The sequence below is a fragment of the Centropristis striata genome, chromosome 10 (genome assembly GCF_030273125.1).
Source record: "Centropristis striata isolate RG_2023a ecotype Rhode Island chromosome 10, C.striata_1.0, whole genome shotgun sequence".
Lineage (NCBI taxonomy): Eukaryota > Metazoa > Chordata > Actinopteri > Perciformes > Serranidae > Centropristis > Centropristis striata.
Genome location: NC_081526.1, coordinates 20695735 through 20711829, shown reverse-complemented (window position 1 = coordinate 20711829; position 16095 = coordinate 20695735). Strand labels below are relative to the sequence as shown.

Here is a 16095-nt window from a genome sequence, read left to right as displayed (position 1 = left end):
TTTTTGAAGAGAACTGGTGAAAATGGCTCAGCTATGTGTTAACTGTAAGACTTGATTTCATATAGAATTACAGAGATAAGATCAAATCCTTTATTAAGATTTTATTTTAAAATTTTCCCTATATTCGAGCAGCATCTATATATTTTTATGTATGATATGCTAATGTTTTACTAAATACACAATCCTCTCCTCGTCATGTTATGTTTATGTCATGTTTATGTCATGTTGTATTTTTTTGTGCCCAACTGGCACATATGTGTATAAAAAGTAAATAAATAAAAAAAATACAGGACCACACTTCTTGCTCCATTTGAACAGCGAAGGAGAGAAATAAGCTCACATTTAGCTGCTATTGCCGATGTGATTCCTTCTGTTGTGGCACTGAAACAATTGCTGAGCAAAGCAGCTGAAACAGATAATAGAGCAGGTATCGCAAAGAGCACACTACTTAGAGCTGCAGAATAATCACTAGATTAACTTAAATTACAAAGCTAAAGTGCTTTGTTTTTATTGCTTTTTATTGCTCCCCCCGCGAAGCCCAGCGAATCCTAAACAAGGGGAACCGCTTCCTGTAGCTATGGAAGCTGACAACCAATTATTCAAGTGCAGATAGAAAATGAAAATGTTCCCATGCTACTTGACACCGGAGCCACATGCACATGAGATTGCAGAATCACTCCTCATGTCAGGAAAATTTGTTAAAACTATAGGATTCTCGGGTATGAAACAGATCATTCCAATGACGGCTCCATTGAAAGTAGCTACAGCAGGAAAAGAAGCAAAAATTCAAATATTAGTTTCTGATCAAACACCAATTAATTTGCTAGGACAGGATGCTTTATGCAGATTAGGGATGAAGATTTGGTGCTCACCAGATGGTGTGTACAAAGACATCAAAGGATTACATTTACAAATGCATGTAGGAACAGAATGTGCCAAAGTCTACTGGTTAGGTCAGATAGGAAAGTCAGTAACCACAGCTCTACAAAAATGGAAAAAATGCATAACAGTACATATCAAAAAGCTACAAAACCCCCATCTGACTACCACTGCACAATGTTCTTTGACCAATCATGCAGCGAAACATTTGAGGAAAAGTGGGATCAGCTCACAAGGGGAATGAAGATTAAGTTGTTATCACAAAGGGGCAACAGGGGGCAGGTGTAAAAGTAGAAATGAACAGCTTCATCTCCGATTGGTATAATGTACCAGAATCTACTCCCCACATCACACTGATAGTAATTGAATGATGAACATTTTGAATACAGATAAGAATGGTAAAAAGGTAATGGAAATGTTGAGACAAACATATATCAAAACTTCGTGGGAAAGTTGAGAAAAACTATGCATCACACACACCTTTCCTATCCTATCTGCTGTTCCTTTCCCTAAGGTACCTTCCCTTGACACGGGCCCTCATTGGCTATTGGAGTTTGTGCGTTGGACAAAGAAGTTCCTAATAGGTCAAATTGGGTGTCAATCGAAAAGTGAGAGTTCAGCATGTTATTTGTATGAAAGGTGCTATAAAAATAAAGTATGATTGATTGATTAAAAGTAGCAGGAAACTAATGCTGGTATTTATTATTATTATTATTTTTAAACTTATTTTATTTTTTATTTTAACTTCTTAAGAGGAACTATGGTTTATCAGCTTTTCCAAATGTTTTGAAAATAAAAATATTTTTTAAATTGACAGTGTGTTCAAATGATTGTCAGTATGTAGAAAATATGATTATCATAGAAAATATTTTTATACAGCTCATATAGTGTTGTAGTCAAGACCTAAAGCGAGACCAAAAAATACCAAGACCATGGTATATCAAGACCAAGACTCTGAGGGGTCGAGACCAAAACAAGACCAAGACCGAGGCAATGCGAGACAGAGTCAAGAACAACAGCAGTCCAAGCCGTCTTCATTAGCATCGCTTTGCAGAATGTTTGTAGTTTGTAGTTGTGCACAATAAATCTTTTTGGTTCAGGTAACCAAATTTTATTACAGATGAGTTGGCTGACATCTTCTCACGGCCTCCTCTCCTGTCACTCACATGCACTTGGGGGTTGTGTGTGAAAGGAGGCAGGAGGGGCGACAGCCATAAACGTTGACAAAAAATTCAGATTATATATGCATCATGTTATTGGTTGTACTCGAAGCAATAAGATTTACACAAAACCATACTAACGATATTAACAAGTAAATCCACTGGTCTTGAGAACAAGACCGATCTCGAGTACTACAACATTGACCATGGGTGAATATCTGTTATTACTAATTAACAGCAATGTTAATATCTGTTATTGTATCGGCCAAAAATGTATTTATCAGTGCATCTAATATAAATACATAAAATTACAAAAAACACATCATTGGGCAAAATATATGACTTAACTTTGAGGTTTTGTGTGGCCCAGACAGGCAGACCTGTGATACACTCCAAAAAACATTTGCAGACCCCACACAGGAAGAAGGCCACAGTCTGTGAAGCTTAAATCAAATAGCATTAGAAGTGGATATCTACTGACTGAGAAGCAGTTTAATTTTATACAAACAGCTATGTTCACTGTCACAAACACCCCAAAGACGTGACTCTTATCAAACAGACCTGCAGAGATACAACACATCCAGCATCTACATCTGTCTCTGAGAGGGTTCAGATCAGTTTCCTCTCACATCATGTGCATGGGAGAGAGGATAGTCCATAAGGAGTCAACAGTTCAAAAAGGTAATCTCTTGACTTCATGCCCTTATACAGATTGAGAGCTTTTCTGATAGATTTTTTAAAAATAATAAATCATAAAATGTGACATCCAAAACTTAAAAAATCCAAAGCAGAGTAAAAACACAGAAATACTAATTTTCTCTACAGTATGTTGGCCTCACAGGAGCCAGGCTGCAGTATCTGAAGAGTAACAATGAGTTTAACTGTTTTTCTGTACCAGGGGTAAAACAAGGCATAAATCACAGGGTTTAAACAAGAGTTAAAATTGTAAAGATACAGAATAAAATATGCAGTTGAATAACTTGCGAAGTCATGCCCTCCCAAACTTGCGAAGTAACTTGGTGTGAAACACATTAGAAAGACAACAATCACAACACCAAGAGTCCTGGCTGCTTTCAGCTCAGATTTCTTTGCTGTTTTAGTCACTGAAATCTGCTTTGTGACAGCTGTAATGTGAGAGCGCATGGCACGAGCTTGAGACACAGCCACAACAAATACTCTTGAATATAAAACTATGATGACAGTAACAGGAACAATGAGGTTCAAAAGAAGTGTAAGGTAAGCACCGGCATCATGAGATAAACTGTTACATTCTCCATAGCAGTAATCAGTGTTTCCTTCTTGTTGATTATGATGTAAATTAAAGAAGTAACTATTGTAGGCAACAGTACAAAACCATAAGAGACAAACACAGACTTTAACTCTATTCACAGTGATTCTGGTGGTGTAATGCAGAGGGTAACAAATAGCCACATAGCGGTCAACTGATATGAGCACCATGTTTACGACTGAGGCAGAGAGAATGATTTCGGACACAAACCAGAAGAGAGAACAAAAAAAGTCACCAAGAAACCAGCAATGTGTTCTTTTTACTGCATCTATTGGCATCAGCAGGAGGCCCACAAGAAAATCTGAGACAGCCAGAGAGAGGAGGAGGATGTTGGTGGGTGTGTGGAGCTGCCTGGAGGAAAAGAGGAAAGCATCATTCTACAAAACAGTCCTCAAAACGAAATGACAAAGAAAAAACATAGGACTAAACACAAAAACTGTTTTGTGAAATTGGAGGTTTTCTCATCAGCAACACATCTAAATGTAGACAATTTAAATTACAATATAGAGGTCACAGTGGATTTTTTGTGTTTACGTACAGTCAGGAAGACAGTAGGTAAGACTAGTGTTAGAGGAGCAACATTATTCAGTACCAGTTCAAAGACAATTCTTCTTAATCTACAGCAGTTCTTCACATGTTTAAAGTAATAAACTAAAAAGTTCATCTCTGCCTGAAGTGGGAGACTGAGATGATGATGAGCAGGTTGAGGACCACAGTGAGTACAGAGATGGTGTACAGTGCAATGTCAATGAACAATGTTTCAGGCCAAGTATAATGCATCTTCCAGCAGGAGATATTGGGGAATTCTAAAAAACAGATCTCCCAACCATCCTCAACCTCCATCTTCAGAGATCTGCAGATAGCTGCAGCTCTGGCAGCTTTCTTCACAAAACTGAGTCATGTAACTGAACTACCTCTCTCACATTCTCATAATTCCACCCCTCCTCTCACTTTGCACATCCCACCTTCAAATTCATCACTTTCCCTCAAACCCTTACTCTCTTTTCTCTCTCTCTCTCTCTCACCAGTTTGTTTGTTACCTACCTTTGATTACTATTCTCCTTCATATCATTGACCCGTATTTTACTTTTTAAGGTCACTGAAGTAGTGTTTCAATCAGGGCTGGACTGGACATCTGGCATACTGGGCAAATGCCTGGTGGGCCGGCAAGACTTTTGGGCCGAACGACTTGAGAAAACAAAACAAAACAAAAATATTTTTTCTAATTTTTAATTTATTTTTTGGTTGACTGATTGCCCAAACAGGTAGAGGGAGGGCCGAAGGCCAAGGCCCCCTCCTCCTTGGCCCCTTCTGCTGTCAATCAGCCAGTCATGTCACGGCCCGGCAGTCTCATTGGCCAATGGTCAATAAACATCAGGTAGAGGGAGGGCCGAGAGCCCTCCTCCTTGGGCCCATCGGCTGTCAATCAGTTGATCAGTCACAGCACAGCCAGAAAAAAAAAAGTAAGAGAAACGCATAGAAGTAGCGGAGAAATTAAGAGAAAAACAAACGACAAGCCCTTCAGGCAGGTGCTGCAAAATCTGCTAACCTAACTGAAATGTTTGGAGCTGACGGCAGGTGATGATGGAGGAATTAACCTTTAGGGAGTTAGGAGAGAGAGGTGGTAAGATGGCAGCACCCGGCAACATGCGGTAAGAAGCAATAAATATTTATCTGCCTGGCTCAAATATCATGGTCTGGTTAATTACTTCATTTTGAACACAGTGTAGTTTGCTTGCTACCTCATCAATGTATCGTGTATAGACGGTGTCTTGTTTACAAACAGTAACAGGTGTGCACGCAGCCAGGGGGCAAGAGCAGGAAGAGAGGGAAGTTTCTGCTGTCTCCACTATGTTTGGCACGTCTGAACTTTTAATGAAGTTTAACAGTTATGGACTTTAACTTAATGACTTAATTGGTTGAAGTTCATTGACTGGCACAGCAACATGCTAGGCTAGCTGTTGTTACCAGTTTAACATTCTAGTGCCTCGTCATAATTCAATGTTGGTCAGTTCTGTTAGTGTTTGAAGCTGATTTGCTGTTGTCTGTGCTAGCTTGATCAGTTGTTGATAGATTTGGAGTTGATAAACAGACGAGCAGATGGACATGAAAATGATGAATGATATTAGTGTGACAGTGTTAAATGTGCTAGTGGGACATTTCTGTCTCTGCAGGCTAATTTGCTCACCCAAAGGGATCTTTTTAGATATGTAAACATTTGTTTCTTGAGCATTAGTAGAACACCATTTTAAAGTGAGCATTGGATTTCCACTTTACTTTTACAGTACTGTGTGTTCTTTCATTTTTTTTCCTGCAGGCCTATTGTCTTGCTTTGTTGTGCTGCATGTTATTGCATATATATTAAAAAGTGAAGCTTATCCATTCTGACTTCCTGTGTTTTGACACTCTAGGATGAGGGCCATCTTATGTAGCCTTAATGTAGTGTAATGTGGAGTGATATAGTTCAGATATCTACATGGTTAGGAGAGCACTAAGATACTTAGTGAGTTATCAGTTGTGGTGGGCCGGTCGGGGCAAAAATGCCAGGGCTGATTTTTTTTGTCCCAGTCCAGCCCTGGTTTCAATGTATCAATGATAACTTTGTAATGACAGAGCAGTGTTGCATGCACATGAGTTTGATGGCATGTTTGCTTAGTGGAAAATACCGAAAGAGAATGTTCATGTTGTAGTTCATGACAGTGCATTACATATGAAGATGGCAATGGACAGGAATGGTATTAAAAGCCTGGGCTGCATGGCTCACACACTGCAGCTAGCAGTAAATGATGAATTGTTAAGCCAGCAAAGCATCACTGACTGTGTCATTAGTTGGACATTCATGGCACTCTCAACTTGCCACTTCTCAATTGCGAAACAAAAAGACGGTGTTGGGCATGAAAATCAAGATGCTACTAGAAGACGTAACCAGATGGAATAGCACATTCTTTTTTTTTCTTTCTTTCTCTGGCTCCCATCGGAAGCAGTTGCACTTTTCTCTCCCTCTCTCTCCCTTATCTTTCCTGCTTCACTCCTCTTGTCTTGTCTTGTCTTCTGTCTTATACTTTTTGAAGACTCTCTCTGTACCTCCCTCCAAACTAAAATAAACATGGATTTGATCAACTGGTCTCTCAGCGCAATTGACACCATTTTCTCGACAAGAAGCCTGGGTTCGGGGAGCCCACCTGCCCTGCTGGGACGTTTGCAGCTGGCTACACGATGGACGCGTGGGAGAGGTGTGTCGTGTGCCTGGCGGCTCATATTGAAGATCTCTATCCATTCGGAACCTTGATAACAGGTCTTTTGCTGAGGTATTGCTCTGGTTTATCGAGATACACAGAAAACAGTGACAGCAGTCCAAAGCCCCATAAGGCTGCCCGAGATGATTGATGCCATGGGCAGAGCTGTCGGCACTCAAACTGTGGTCACAAACCACACTTTGGATAAAATCTTGGAGAGATTGACGGCCCTGGAAAATCCAGTATGGACAATATGGTTAGCTGGAAATTGCATGCTGCCACTTTCACCTAAGCCCAAATTCCAATCTTATCTGACCTCCTCTAAACAGCCCTGGCTCAAGACTGGATAATAAATTCCCCTGGATGTGCACTGCAGCGAGACAGATTGTCTCTATTTTCCCTGCCCCCTCAACCTCCCTGCCCCCACGCCTTCGCCACTTCGTACCCCCAGCGATACAAGCGGGTGTTGCGTTTCCTGAATGAGAGTGTTGAGTCCAGGATGACTCCCAAGTATCTGAACTCGCTCACCAAAGCAAGTTCCTCCCCTCCCAGAAAGACACCAGAATGTTCAATACTTTGCGGCCTTTTAGCAAAAAACATACAGACGCTTTATTTTAACATTTAAAGAAAGACATGAGTCAGTGAGCCAGTCCTGAACATGAGCCATTGCTGGTGTGAGTATATGAGCGGCTATGTTTTTCGCAGAGGTGAAGATGACTGTAAGGGTATCAATGCAAAGTTGTACACAGATGACACAGACATCAAATAAATCGTTAATGTAGAAAGAAAACAAAATAGGTCCAAGTATGGATCCTTGAGGGACCCCTACTGGACAGTCCAGACACCACCGACCATCACACACTGCTTTCTATCTGCAAGATATGATTTGAACCAGTTGAGGGCCTGTGTAGAGAAATTCAATTTCGACAGCTCAGTTAACAGTATTTGGTGGTCAACGGTGTCAAAGGCCCTTTTAAGGTCTAAGAAAACAGCTCCCACACACCGTATTATGGTTTTGCCAAAAATGCTTTCTGTTTGAGGCCAGAAAATCTGTCCACCTCTGGCTGCTGTCACTCTTCCGGGACATTGGCAGGTGTCAGTTAAGTCTGTTGATTGCTTTGATCTGATTGCCTTTGATCTTTGATGTGATTACAGTTACAGACACACACACACACTCCTCACACATGCATAAACATGCTTCAAACACACGCGCGCGCGCACACACACACACACACACACATTTTGAGGTTAAAGGGCATAGTTATAAATCTCTGAAGAATCTCATCACAGTGTACACACACTGGCAGTAGCCCCCGCGGCCCTTTCAGAATTTCCCCTGAGGAAATTTTCTAGTTACCCAGAGGAAAACTTTTTTGCTCAGGATAGTCTTTTCTTGAACTCTTGAGAAGAGTTCTTGATCTCAATTGAATATCTTTATGAGATTTCTTCAATCTGAATTGTGTATCTTTTTGAGATCACCTCAATCTGAATTGTTGCTCCTAAACCCCCCCTTAGGAGCAACACTGAGATAATGTGAGAAAGACTTGTAGGAGAAACGATAGTCATAGAGGAGATCTCATCATTGCATCTTTTTGATCTCATTCATGTCTTGCTTATTGCTCCTAAAAAGTCGGTTGGAGCACTAAAGAGTTGAAATACAGATCTCAATTGCTTCTCTTCTTGATATCACCTCAGTCTGAATTATTGCTCCTAAATCACCCCTTGGAGAAAAATTGAGATAATAGGAGATCTCATCATTGAATCTTTCTGATTTCATTTATGTCTTGCTTATTGCTCCTAAAAAGTCGGTTGGAGCACTAGAGTTGTAAGATGGATCTCAACTGCTTCTCTTCTTGAGATCACCTCATTCTGAATTATTACTCCTAAACCCCCCCTTAGGAGAAAAACTGAGATAATAGGAGATCTCATCATTGCATCTTTATGATTTCATTTATGTCTTGCTTATTGCTCCTAAAAAGCTACAAGGAGCACTAAAGAGTTGTAAGATGGATCTCAACCGCTTCTCTTCTTGAGATCACCTCAGTCTGAATTATTGCTCCTAAACCCCCCCTTAGGAGAAAAACTGAGATAATGTGAAAATGACTTTGAGGTAAGAGAAAATTGAGATTAAAATGAAGGGAATAAGAACCAACTGTGAATGAACTGCAGCCCCATTTATTTTGCATCAATTCAACATGCATACCAGTGTGCATACCATTTTACAAGAGTGAACGAGGCCATACATTGTAACAGTTATAGCAATCACAATCATACATAGTGGGTTAGTATACATCTAGCTATCTACTGATAGACAAGTTCAGGTATTGATTAAATCACACAAACAATGTAGTGCTTCCCAAGCCTCAGGACCCACATTTTCCTTTTTATCAAACTGTGACCCAAATTTATGATATCACACTCAATTTTTTTCTTCATAAAATGCAACACTAAATACAAAGAAGACACATCAACACAAATATACACCTGAATCTGCAAACCAACAGAAAATGGCCCTGTGACCCACTTTTGGGTCCTGACCCACCAATTGAGAACCACTGGTGTAACAACTTGTCAATAAATGGTGAAAAAAATCACTACTGGTGAACAAGGGGCGGGTGTAAACATTATGCCTGTAAAGACAGTCAATTTACTGACCTCTGACGGCATTTATTTATGAGGGCCTTTTTAAGCTTGGCCTCTACCTCTACTGGTTTCCAGTTCTCCATTGTTGCGCACCGCCTCACATAGGCTGCACAAAAACAGAAAAAGAGAAAAGAGGCTTAAATTAGTTTGATTATTATATTACATTATTATGTCCATTCAACTACCTGTAAAATGGCAGTTCTATATATCAATGGTTCCATCTAAGTGTATAATCAAAGTGCTAAAGAAAAGTCCCACTCCATAATCACTGTGATACAGGCCTTTTCTGTTGTTGTCTGTAATGTAGATTTTACTCTTCATAAGGATATTTAACTCATTTGCAAGAAGGGGCATGCTATGCTGCTGCTTTAAAGTCAAAATTTTCTAGGCAGTAAATCAGAGTTGTTTTCAGGCCCACGTCTAAATGTATTCACTATGGAATTTGATAGGAACTTTTATTTGGAAATGTTTGCCCAACATATTTACTGATTAATCACCTTATACACATTTCACCACTCAAAGCGGCTACTTTAGCACATCTGCATGTAGTACTAGTAGTACATGTTTTACTAGAGAGAATGCAAAATAACTTTCCCAATTATCAAAAGTTTCTATTCAGTTCCATAGAGAATACATAAGGGTAATTTTTGACCCATGTCTGCAAACTTTATGTAATTGTTTCATATTAACATAAGAGGAAATAATTACTTGTGGCAAACAAAACATTTAATAGTAGGAATATTAAATGATGAAATAAATTGATTTTAAAAGATAGAGTCATTTTTGACCCATCTTGTGCATTAGAATGGGTTTGCAGTGCCTGTGCATCAAAGGTTAAAATGAAGGACTGTTTATATCCATCTTAGCCTCCATGTGCATCCCTCAACACACCAGGAGCTACATTCAGGGTCAGGGATATTAAAAATATATTCACTCAAAAAACAGCAATCAAGTAACTACTGTAGTGTACAACAAATCAAGCGGGCAAAAGACTAGAAAGTAGCTAGAATGTTGCAGTCATTACACCACTTTTGGAAGAAAAACTACTCACTTAGAATTGCATCAACTTTGGTTTGGTCAAGCAGCTGCTTCCCCTCTGGTATCTTGCCATGTCGTCCAAAAGGCACTGCATTGGAACACTCCTCTGCGGTGAAGAAGTGTTCAAAAAGGAGATGGAAAAGTCGAAGGCTATCACGGTCACATTGGTGCATTATGGAAGCAAGCTTGAAGGATGACAGGAACAGGCCACTACTGGGAAAGAGCTCCTGAAGACCCTTCTGTGAAGGATGGATGAAGGCTGCAGGGCTCTCCTGGTACTGAACAACATTATTAAGAAATCCTCGAACGACTCTGACGTCTCCTGGCTCTGAAAAACAAAAAGGATAAAATAAGTGTTAATGTACAGCTCTTCATGACAGTGTAAACCCTGGTTGTCACATGGTACTAACTAAAGGTCGACCGATATTTCCATTTTTTACTGGTATCGGCTGATTTACAAACAGGCGCATCCACAGGCAGCCCTGTGTTGTTGGAGACGCTGGAGAGAAAGTGCAGCGCATACATTGGCCCTCCCTCGCTGGCAGCGTGCGTCTCTAAGTTTTGGAAACCTGTCTCTCTCTCTCTGACTGAGAGCGGACAGAGCAGCCATCACAGCAGTGTGTGTGCACTGCTCCACCTCAAGAAGAGCTTTTAAAAGTATGATGGGAGAACTGTTAATAATGCACCAAACATAGGTGCAACATGTTGGTTGTTTTTAGAGCAGAAACTTCAACAATTTTTTGCTTAAAGTACATTTGTTAAATTTGTAAATAAATGTTTCTTATTTAGGTTAAATTGAGACATGTGTAACATTTTTTATCATTGTGTCATTTTTATCATGTATCTCATAATATCGGCAGCACATATCCGTCATCGGCTAAGGCTGTGTCAAAAAAATCGGAATCGGCATCGGCCATAAAAATCTGTTTCGGTCGACCTCTAGTACTAACCATAATAGGGTTAACATTATAGACTTACTTATGCTGCAGAGAATGTCCTCCATCCTCTTCTTCTCTTGTTCAAGTTTTCGGAACTCTGAATCACACCTCTGACATGGCAGCCAGGACCTTCTGTCACTCTGTGCTACAGCCTCAATGGGTTCTCCGTGTTCACTTTGAGGGCTTGTGTTAATTATCAGGGTGCTGGCACAAGAAGATGAACTGGTGTTTAGATGTTCATCTGTCTCAGAGCAAGAAGAGGAACTTGTATTCAGATGTTCTGAACTGTGTACCTGCGACTCACGTTGCACTGGCGGATCCACATCGGGCTGGAGTGGCGCAGGCTGTCTTTGAGGATACATGGTAGTGTACTGGACAGGAGGGGAGTGGACTTGGACAGGAGGTGATGTCGAAAAGTGGACGTTCACTGGTGGTGGAGAGTGGACATCAGTCAGCTTGGAGGAGGAGGGCTGGCCATAATATACATCTGCATGGATATTCTTTCTAATGTCCTTTTTGGGTTTTTTTGCAAGCCTGTATTTGGTCCAATAAAATTCACAGTGGCACCGTAGAATCTTCCATCACTCCATCTGGCTAAGACGCTTTCTCCTGGCCTCAAGACATCCAGCTGTCCAAGGGGGCGGTCATTCGAATCCAGAATGTCACATGTTTTGAAAATTTTTGCATTGTAGCCATCCTCAAAGGTGACAAATGCAAAGTGACCTAAAATAAACCAAAAAACATGTCACAGTTAATATGTCATATTTCTAAACAATACATTTTAAAAGAACACAAGATATGTCTGCCATGCAGCCATCTTGTTTCCAGTGTACATACTGTACACTGAAAATAGGCTTGACAGTGAATTAAGACACATCTTGAGTCTTGCAGCTAAATTTCTGATATTAAATATATGCTAATTGATTGTGCAATTTTTAAAGCGTAAAAAGGTGTTGATGCAATTTTAAGAATTTCTAACAAGACAATTTCATGTTTTTTGAATGTTTATTGAAAGGCCACATTAGACTCAAATTATTATTCAAGTTGTTTATACTGTATAGTTTAGCATGTAGGGGATCTTTAAAAATCAGCTATTCTACTTATACTTTCCTTTAATTACCAAGTGACAAGTTAAAAGTAAAAAATAACAATAAGTATATATAAAAATAATTAAAAAATAAATGAAAATAACTCACCAGCTGCCTCCTCAGTTCCCAGCTTTACATGATCTTTCATTTTGGTTGAAGGTAACCTTTGTCTTTTTGATTTGCATGTCATTCTGTAAATTGCAATTTCAAAAGTATGACGTTAGCAATCTAGTATTTATCATATATCACATACAAGATAAGAAATCCAAGACAAACCAAAACAAACAACCCTTCTAGGCTTCATGGCCAAATGATCGCATCTCAATATTGAAGCCAAATATCTCGATATCGATAAGATATATGATATCACTATGATTTCACACAAAGTGCAGCAACAGTGAAAATTAATCATTCTTAAACAAAACAGTAATAATACCACACTCATTTTGCACTCATCATGAGGTTAGGATATGGCCAATTAAGAAACACTCAGGGGCATATTTTTAACTGAAATGCATCGTTCTGGTGTCACTCTAAGAGCAAAATTAAGATGTTAAAAAAAGTCCTTCCAGTCCATATTGGGCTTATTAAACTTAACATATCTTCTTCTAGATCGTGTTTCTTCAAATAACTAAACTAACTGTCTTTACTTATCAATAAGAGACTCTACTTCTAGATATCTTGTGCTGTTGAACGTAAGCGCAGTGAAACAATCAGAAAATAACGTGTTATTGATTCACCGGCTTTCTTACGTCACTGCTGTTTGTGACCACGGTGAAGTTAGTTTCAGGTTGGATATTTCACATATTCGGATAATCATTGTAGAATATCGAATCTGAAACTAACTTCACCATGGTCACAGGCTTTTATACAGGAGAAATGTATTATATTTTAACAATGTGTGTCGAGAGTGCGTGACAAAAGACAGAAAAGGAGTGACTGCAGCAGAGTCTCTACTTTCATATGACACCTTGTTTGTGTGGTTAGCTTGAAGTTATTTAGCTCCCTGTCATTTTGGAATGCTACATGTTAGCTCACCTACCCAAAGGAAACCATGCTACTTGTAATGTTAGTAGCTAGCTTAATTCGAGACTGCATGGTGGTTCAAAATTCACCGCCCAAAATTAAAATAAATTGACATCCGTGTATTTTTATCAAGCATGTCAATGTATAATACTGTCAACGGTTACAAAACAAACTTATATGTAAGAAGTTCAAAACTTACCTTCACTCCACAACTTCCACTCCGCAACAGAGGCCACTCAAGAGACTGCAGCACTAATTGGTCCCGACTGGACTGGCTCCCGCTCAAAGTAATTTTCAAATCAAAGCCTCCAGTCAGCTGCTCTGGATGTCAGACCCAGCCCACACATTTACTCCAGTACTGTAGTTAAGTACAAATTTGAAATAGGCCTACATGTTTTCTACTTGAATATTTCCATTTTGTGCTTCTATATATATTTTAGAGGGAAATATTGTACTTTTACTCATTTCACAGCTATACTATTGTTCAGATCAGTAATCTTTTATATATATATATATATATATATATCACTCGATCATAAAATATATAATGTGCATTGTTGTAGATTAGACTTGAATAAGGTATTTTAATTAGTTGTGTGTTGACAACATTAAAATGCTGCTTACATGTACGTGTCAAGTTTTAATACTCAAATAATTCATATTAATTTTTTATGAGAAATAAAACACTCAAAATTAGGTCATTCTGGTCCTCTTTACAGCGTTCAGGCAGTTCTATACATCTAGCCTCTCTCACTACAGATTCTGACTGTGCCAAAGCAGTATACAAGTGTTTATGACTGCAGATATGCGACCATAATAAGCTATAGAGAGTAGGATTGTTGCTGTTTCGGACACCTGAATCTCAATTTCAATCAATTTAAGCATGTTCAAAGTGCTTGAGCTGCAGTTCAAGAATCAACAGGTTGGTTGAGGATGCTTATGATAGAGTATTTTGCATTTTTTTTTGTTATTACTTATTGCTTATTGACTATGCCAATATTTGAATGCCTTTACTGTTATGGTCAGAACTAGGGCCAAGTACAGCATCTCTAAAGATCATGTTGAAGTGGTTGGTAGTTTATGCTGGCTTTTATTATTTTATTAATAAATTGGGAAACTTGGAATTTAAAAGTGCATTATTTTCTGTCTTGTTTTCTTGTCAGTTACAGCAAGTAATATAATACAATAATTACAATACAGAATTTGAAATGTAGTGGTGTAAAACTAGTCCAGTAAAATCAAAATACTCATGCAAGTAACTAAAATTTTTATTTTCATGGAGCTCCTCTGATCCATGTTCGGGAGACTTTAATAATACTTACTTAATATCATATAGAGATCTCTTCGTTTGATCAGAGTAAGACACAGAGGAGCTATATGTGGTTGTTTATCCCGAGGTCACTATGAGAAAACTGAGACATATTTGAGAAGAATAATGAGATCTTGGGAGTCATAGCTGAGTTTTATTTGAGCTCTTTCCTTGATCTCATGGTCTCATGTTTATGAGGCTGAAATTAGACTTATTTTAGATCATATAGAGATCTCATGTTTTGCTCAAACATGAGATTATATGTGATTGTTTCTCCTGAGTTGAATTTGAGAAGCAGGAGAAAAAGCCTTTGGTCTCACCTTAGTATCAAAAATAGCTCATTTGTGTCTAGGAGAAATGAAAGAAACAACAATGAGATCTCTTCTTGGATTTTGCTTTCCTATGGGTAGGGCCTCGGGCAATCGCACCGAGCACTGGTCCCATACAGCAATAGCAATTACCTCTTTTCACTTATTAGGTTACAATAAGAGTAAACCAGCTCCAGGATCCACCAAGATGTATGGTTGACCTTCCTGGTCTTGAGCCTGTATGTTTAAATGTGTTCTCTTTGCAGAATGCAAATAACATATATCGAGCGGACTACGGGCCTTTGCGGCTTAGAAGTTTAGAGCAGTAAGTATCCCTTTGCATTCAAAGAATAAGATTTGCCAAATAATATTTTGAATATGACTTTTGATTCTACTGTATGTCACTTGGACTTTTTTTTAGCATACTAACATGAAATACAGTTTTAGTTATAATTATAGTCAAGGTTTGTTGCAATTCCGTGCAAAGGATACTAGTAATAATATTAGTGTAATACTGTATGCCGTAAAAATTTTATAAATTCTCAGACTGTTACGATACCACTGCAACCCTTCAATAACATGGTGCTTTACCAGCTTTACATATTTTTCCATTATGTATCACTGTAAACTAAATGTGAACACCAGTACCCACAACACTGTTTCTACAAAATAAATTAACTTTATTATATTAAACAAAAAAAGTAATAAATACATGATTCTTGTATTAAATACAACAGAGCAGGGGTGTCAAGCTTATAATGACAGTATGTGTACCCCTTTCTCAGTCGTTACAGATATCTTGCATACAGAAGTTTTGTGAGCTGGTGCTGGTGTTACGGCTCCACCTGCACCCTCCTCCTCTGCCCCTTCACACCCCTCTGTTCCGGCCTCATCCACTCCCAGCACCTCAGCTCGCTCCCAGCGTGCACTCCACAGACACAGCTGCAACAGGTTGGGTTGACGAGATGAATGAGCTTACAGCCGGATTACTGCACACCTGCTGCCACCCTCCAATCAGCCCCTCTGCCTACAAAACTCCAGCTCTCCTGCGTGTCATCGCCAGAGCTTCCCTGATTGTTACCTGGCAAGTACCTAGTAGAGACGCAAGCTCCCTGCGAAGTGTTTATTGCTGTTGCCTTTTTGCCTTTTTTGCCTCCTTGCCTTGCTCCAACTCATGTTCAA

General features: G+C 39.2%; 1 protein-coding gene across 1 annotated transcript; it reads right to left on the bottom strand.

The window, feature by feature from the left end:
- Window positions 1–2519: 2519 nt before the first annotated feature.
- Window positions 2520–4170, bottom strand: LOC131978544 (trace amine-associated receptor 13c-like). The gene is made up of 2 exons (XM_059342217.1): window positions 3998–4170; window positions 2520–3678 (listed from the first exon to the last, which is right to left on the bottom strand). Exons 1-2 carry the CDS (start codon window positions 4168–4170, stop codon window positions 2859–2861), a joined length of 993 nt encoding a protein of 330 aa, XP_059198200.1. The 3' UTR covers window positions 2520–2858.
- Between the last annotated feature and the right edge of the window lie 11925 nt (window positions 4171–16095).

What these genes read in the sequence shown, in the direction of transcription:
- LOC131978544 (XM_059342217.1), bottom strand. Translation starts at nt 4,170, where the DNA reads ATGGAGGTTGAGGATGGTTGGGAGATCTGTTTTTTAGAATTCCCCAAT. An exon ending in ATCTCAGTCTCCCACTTCAG is followed by an intron (nt 3,679 to 3,997) that starts GCAGAGATGAAC and finishes CTTTTCCTCCAG; the next exon opens with GCAGCTCCACACACCCACCA.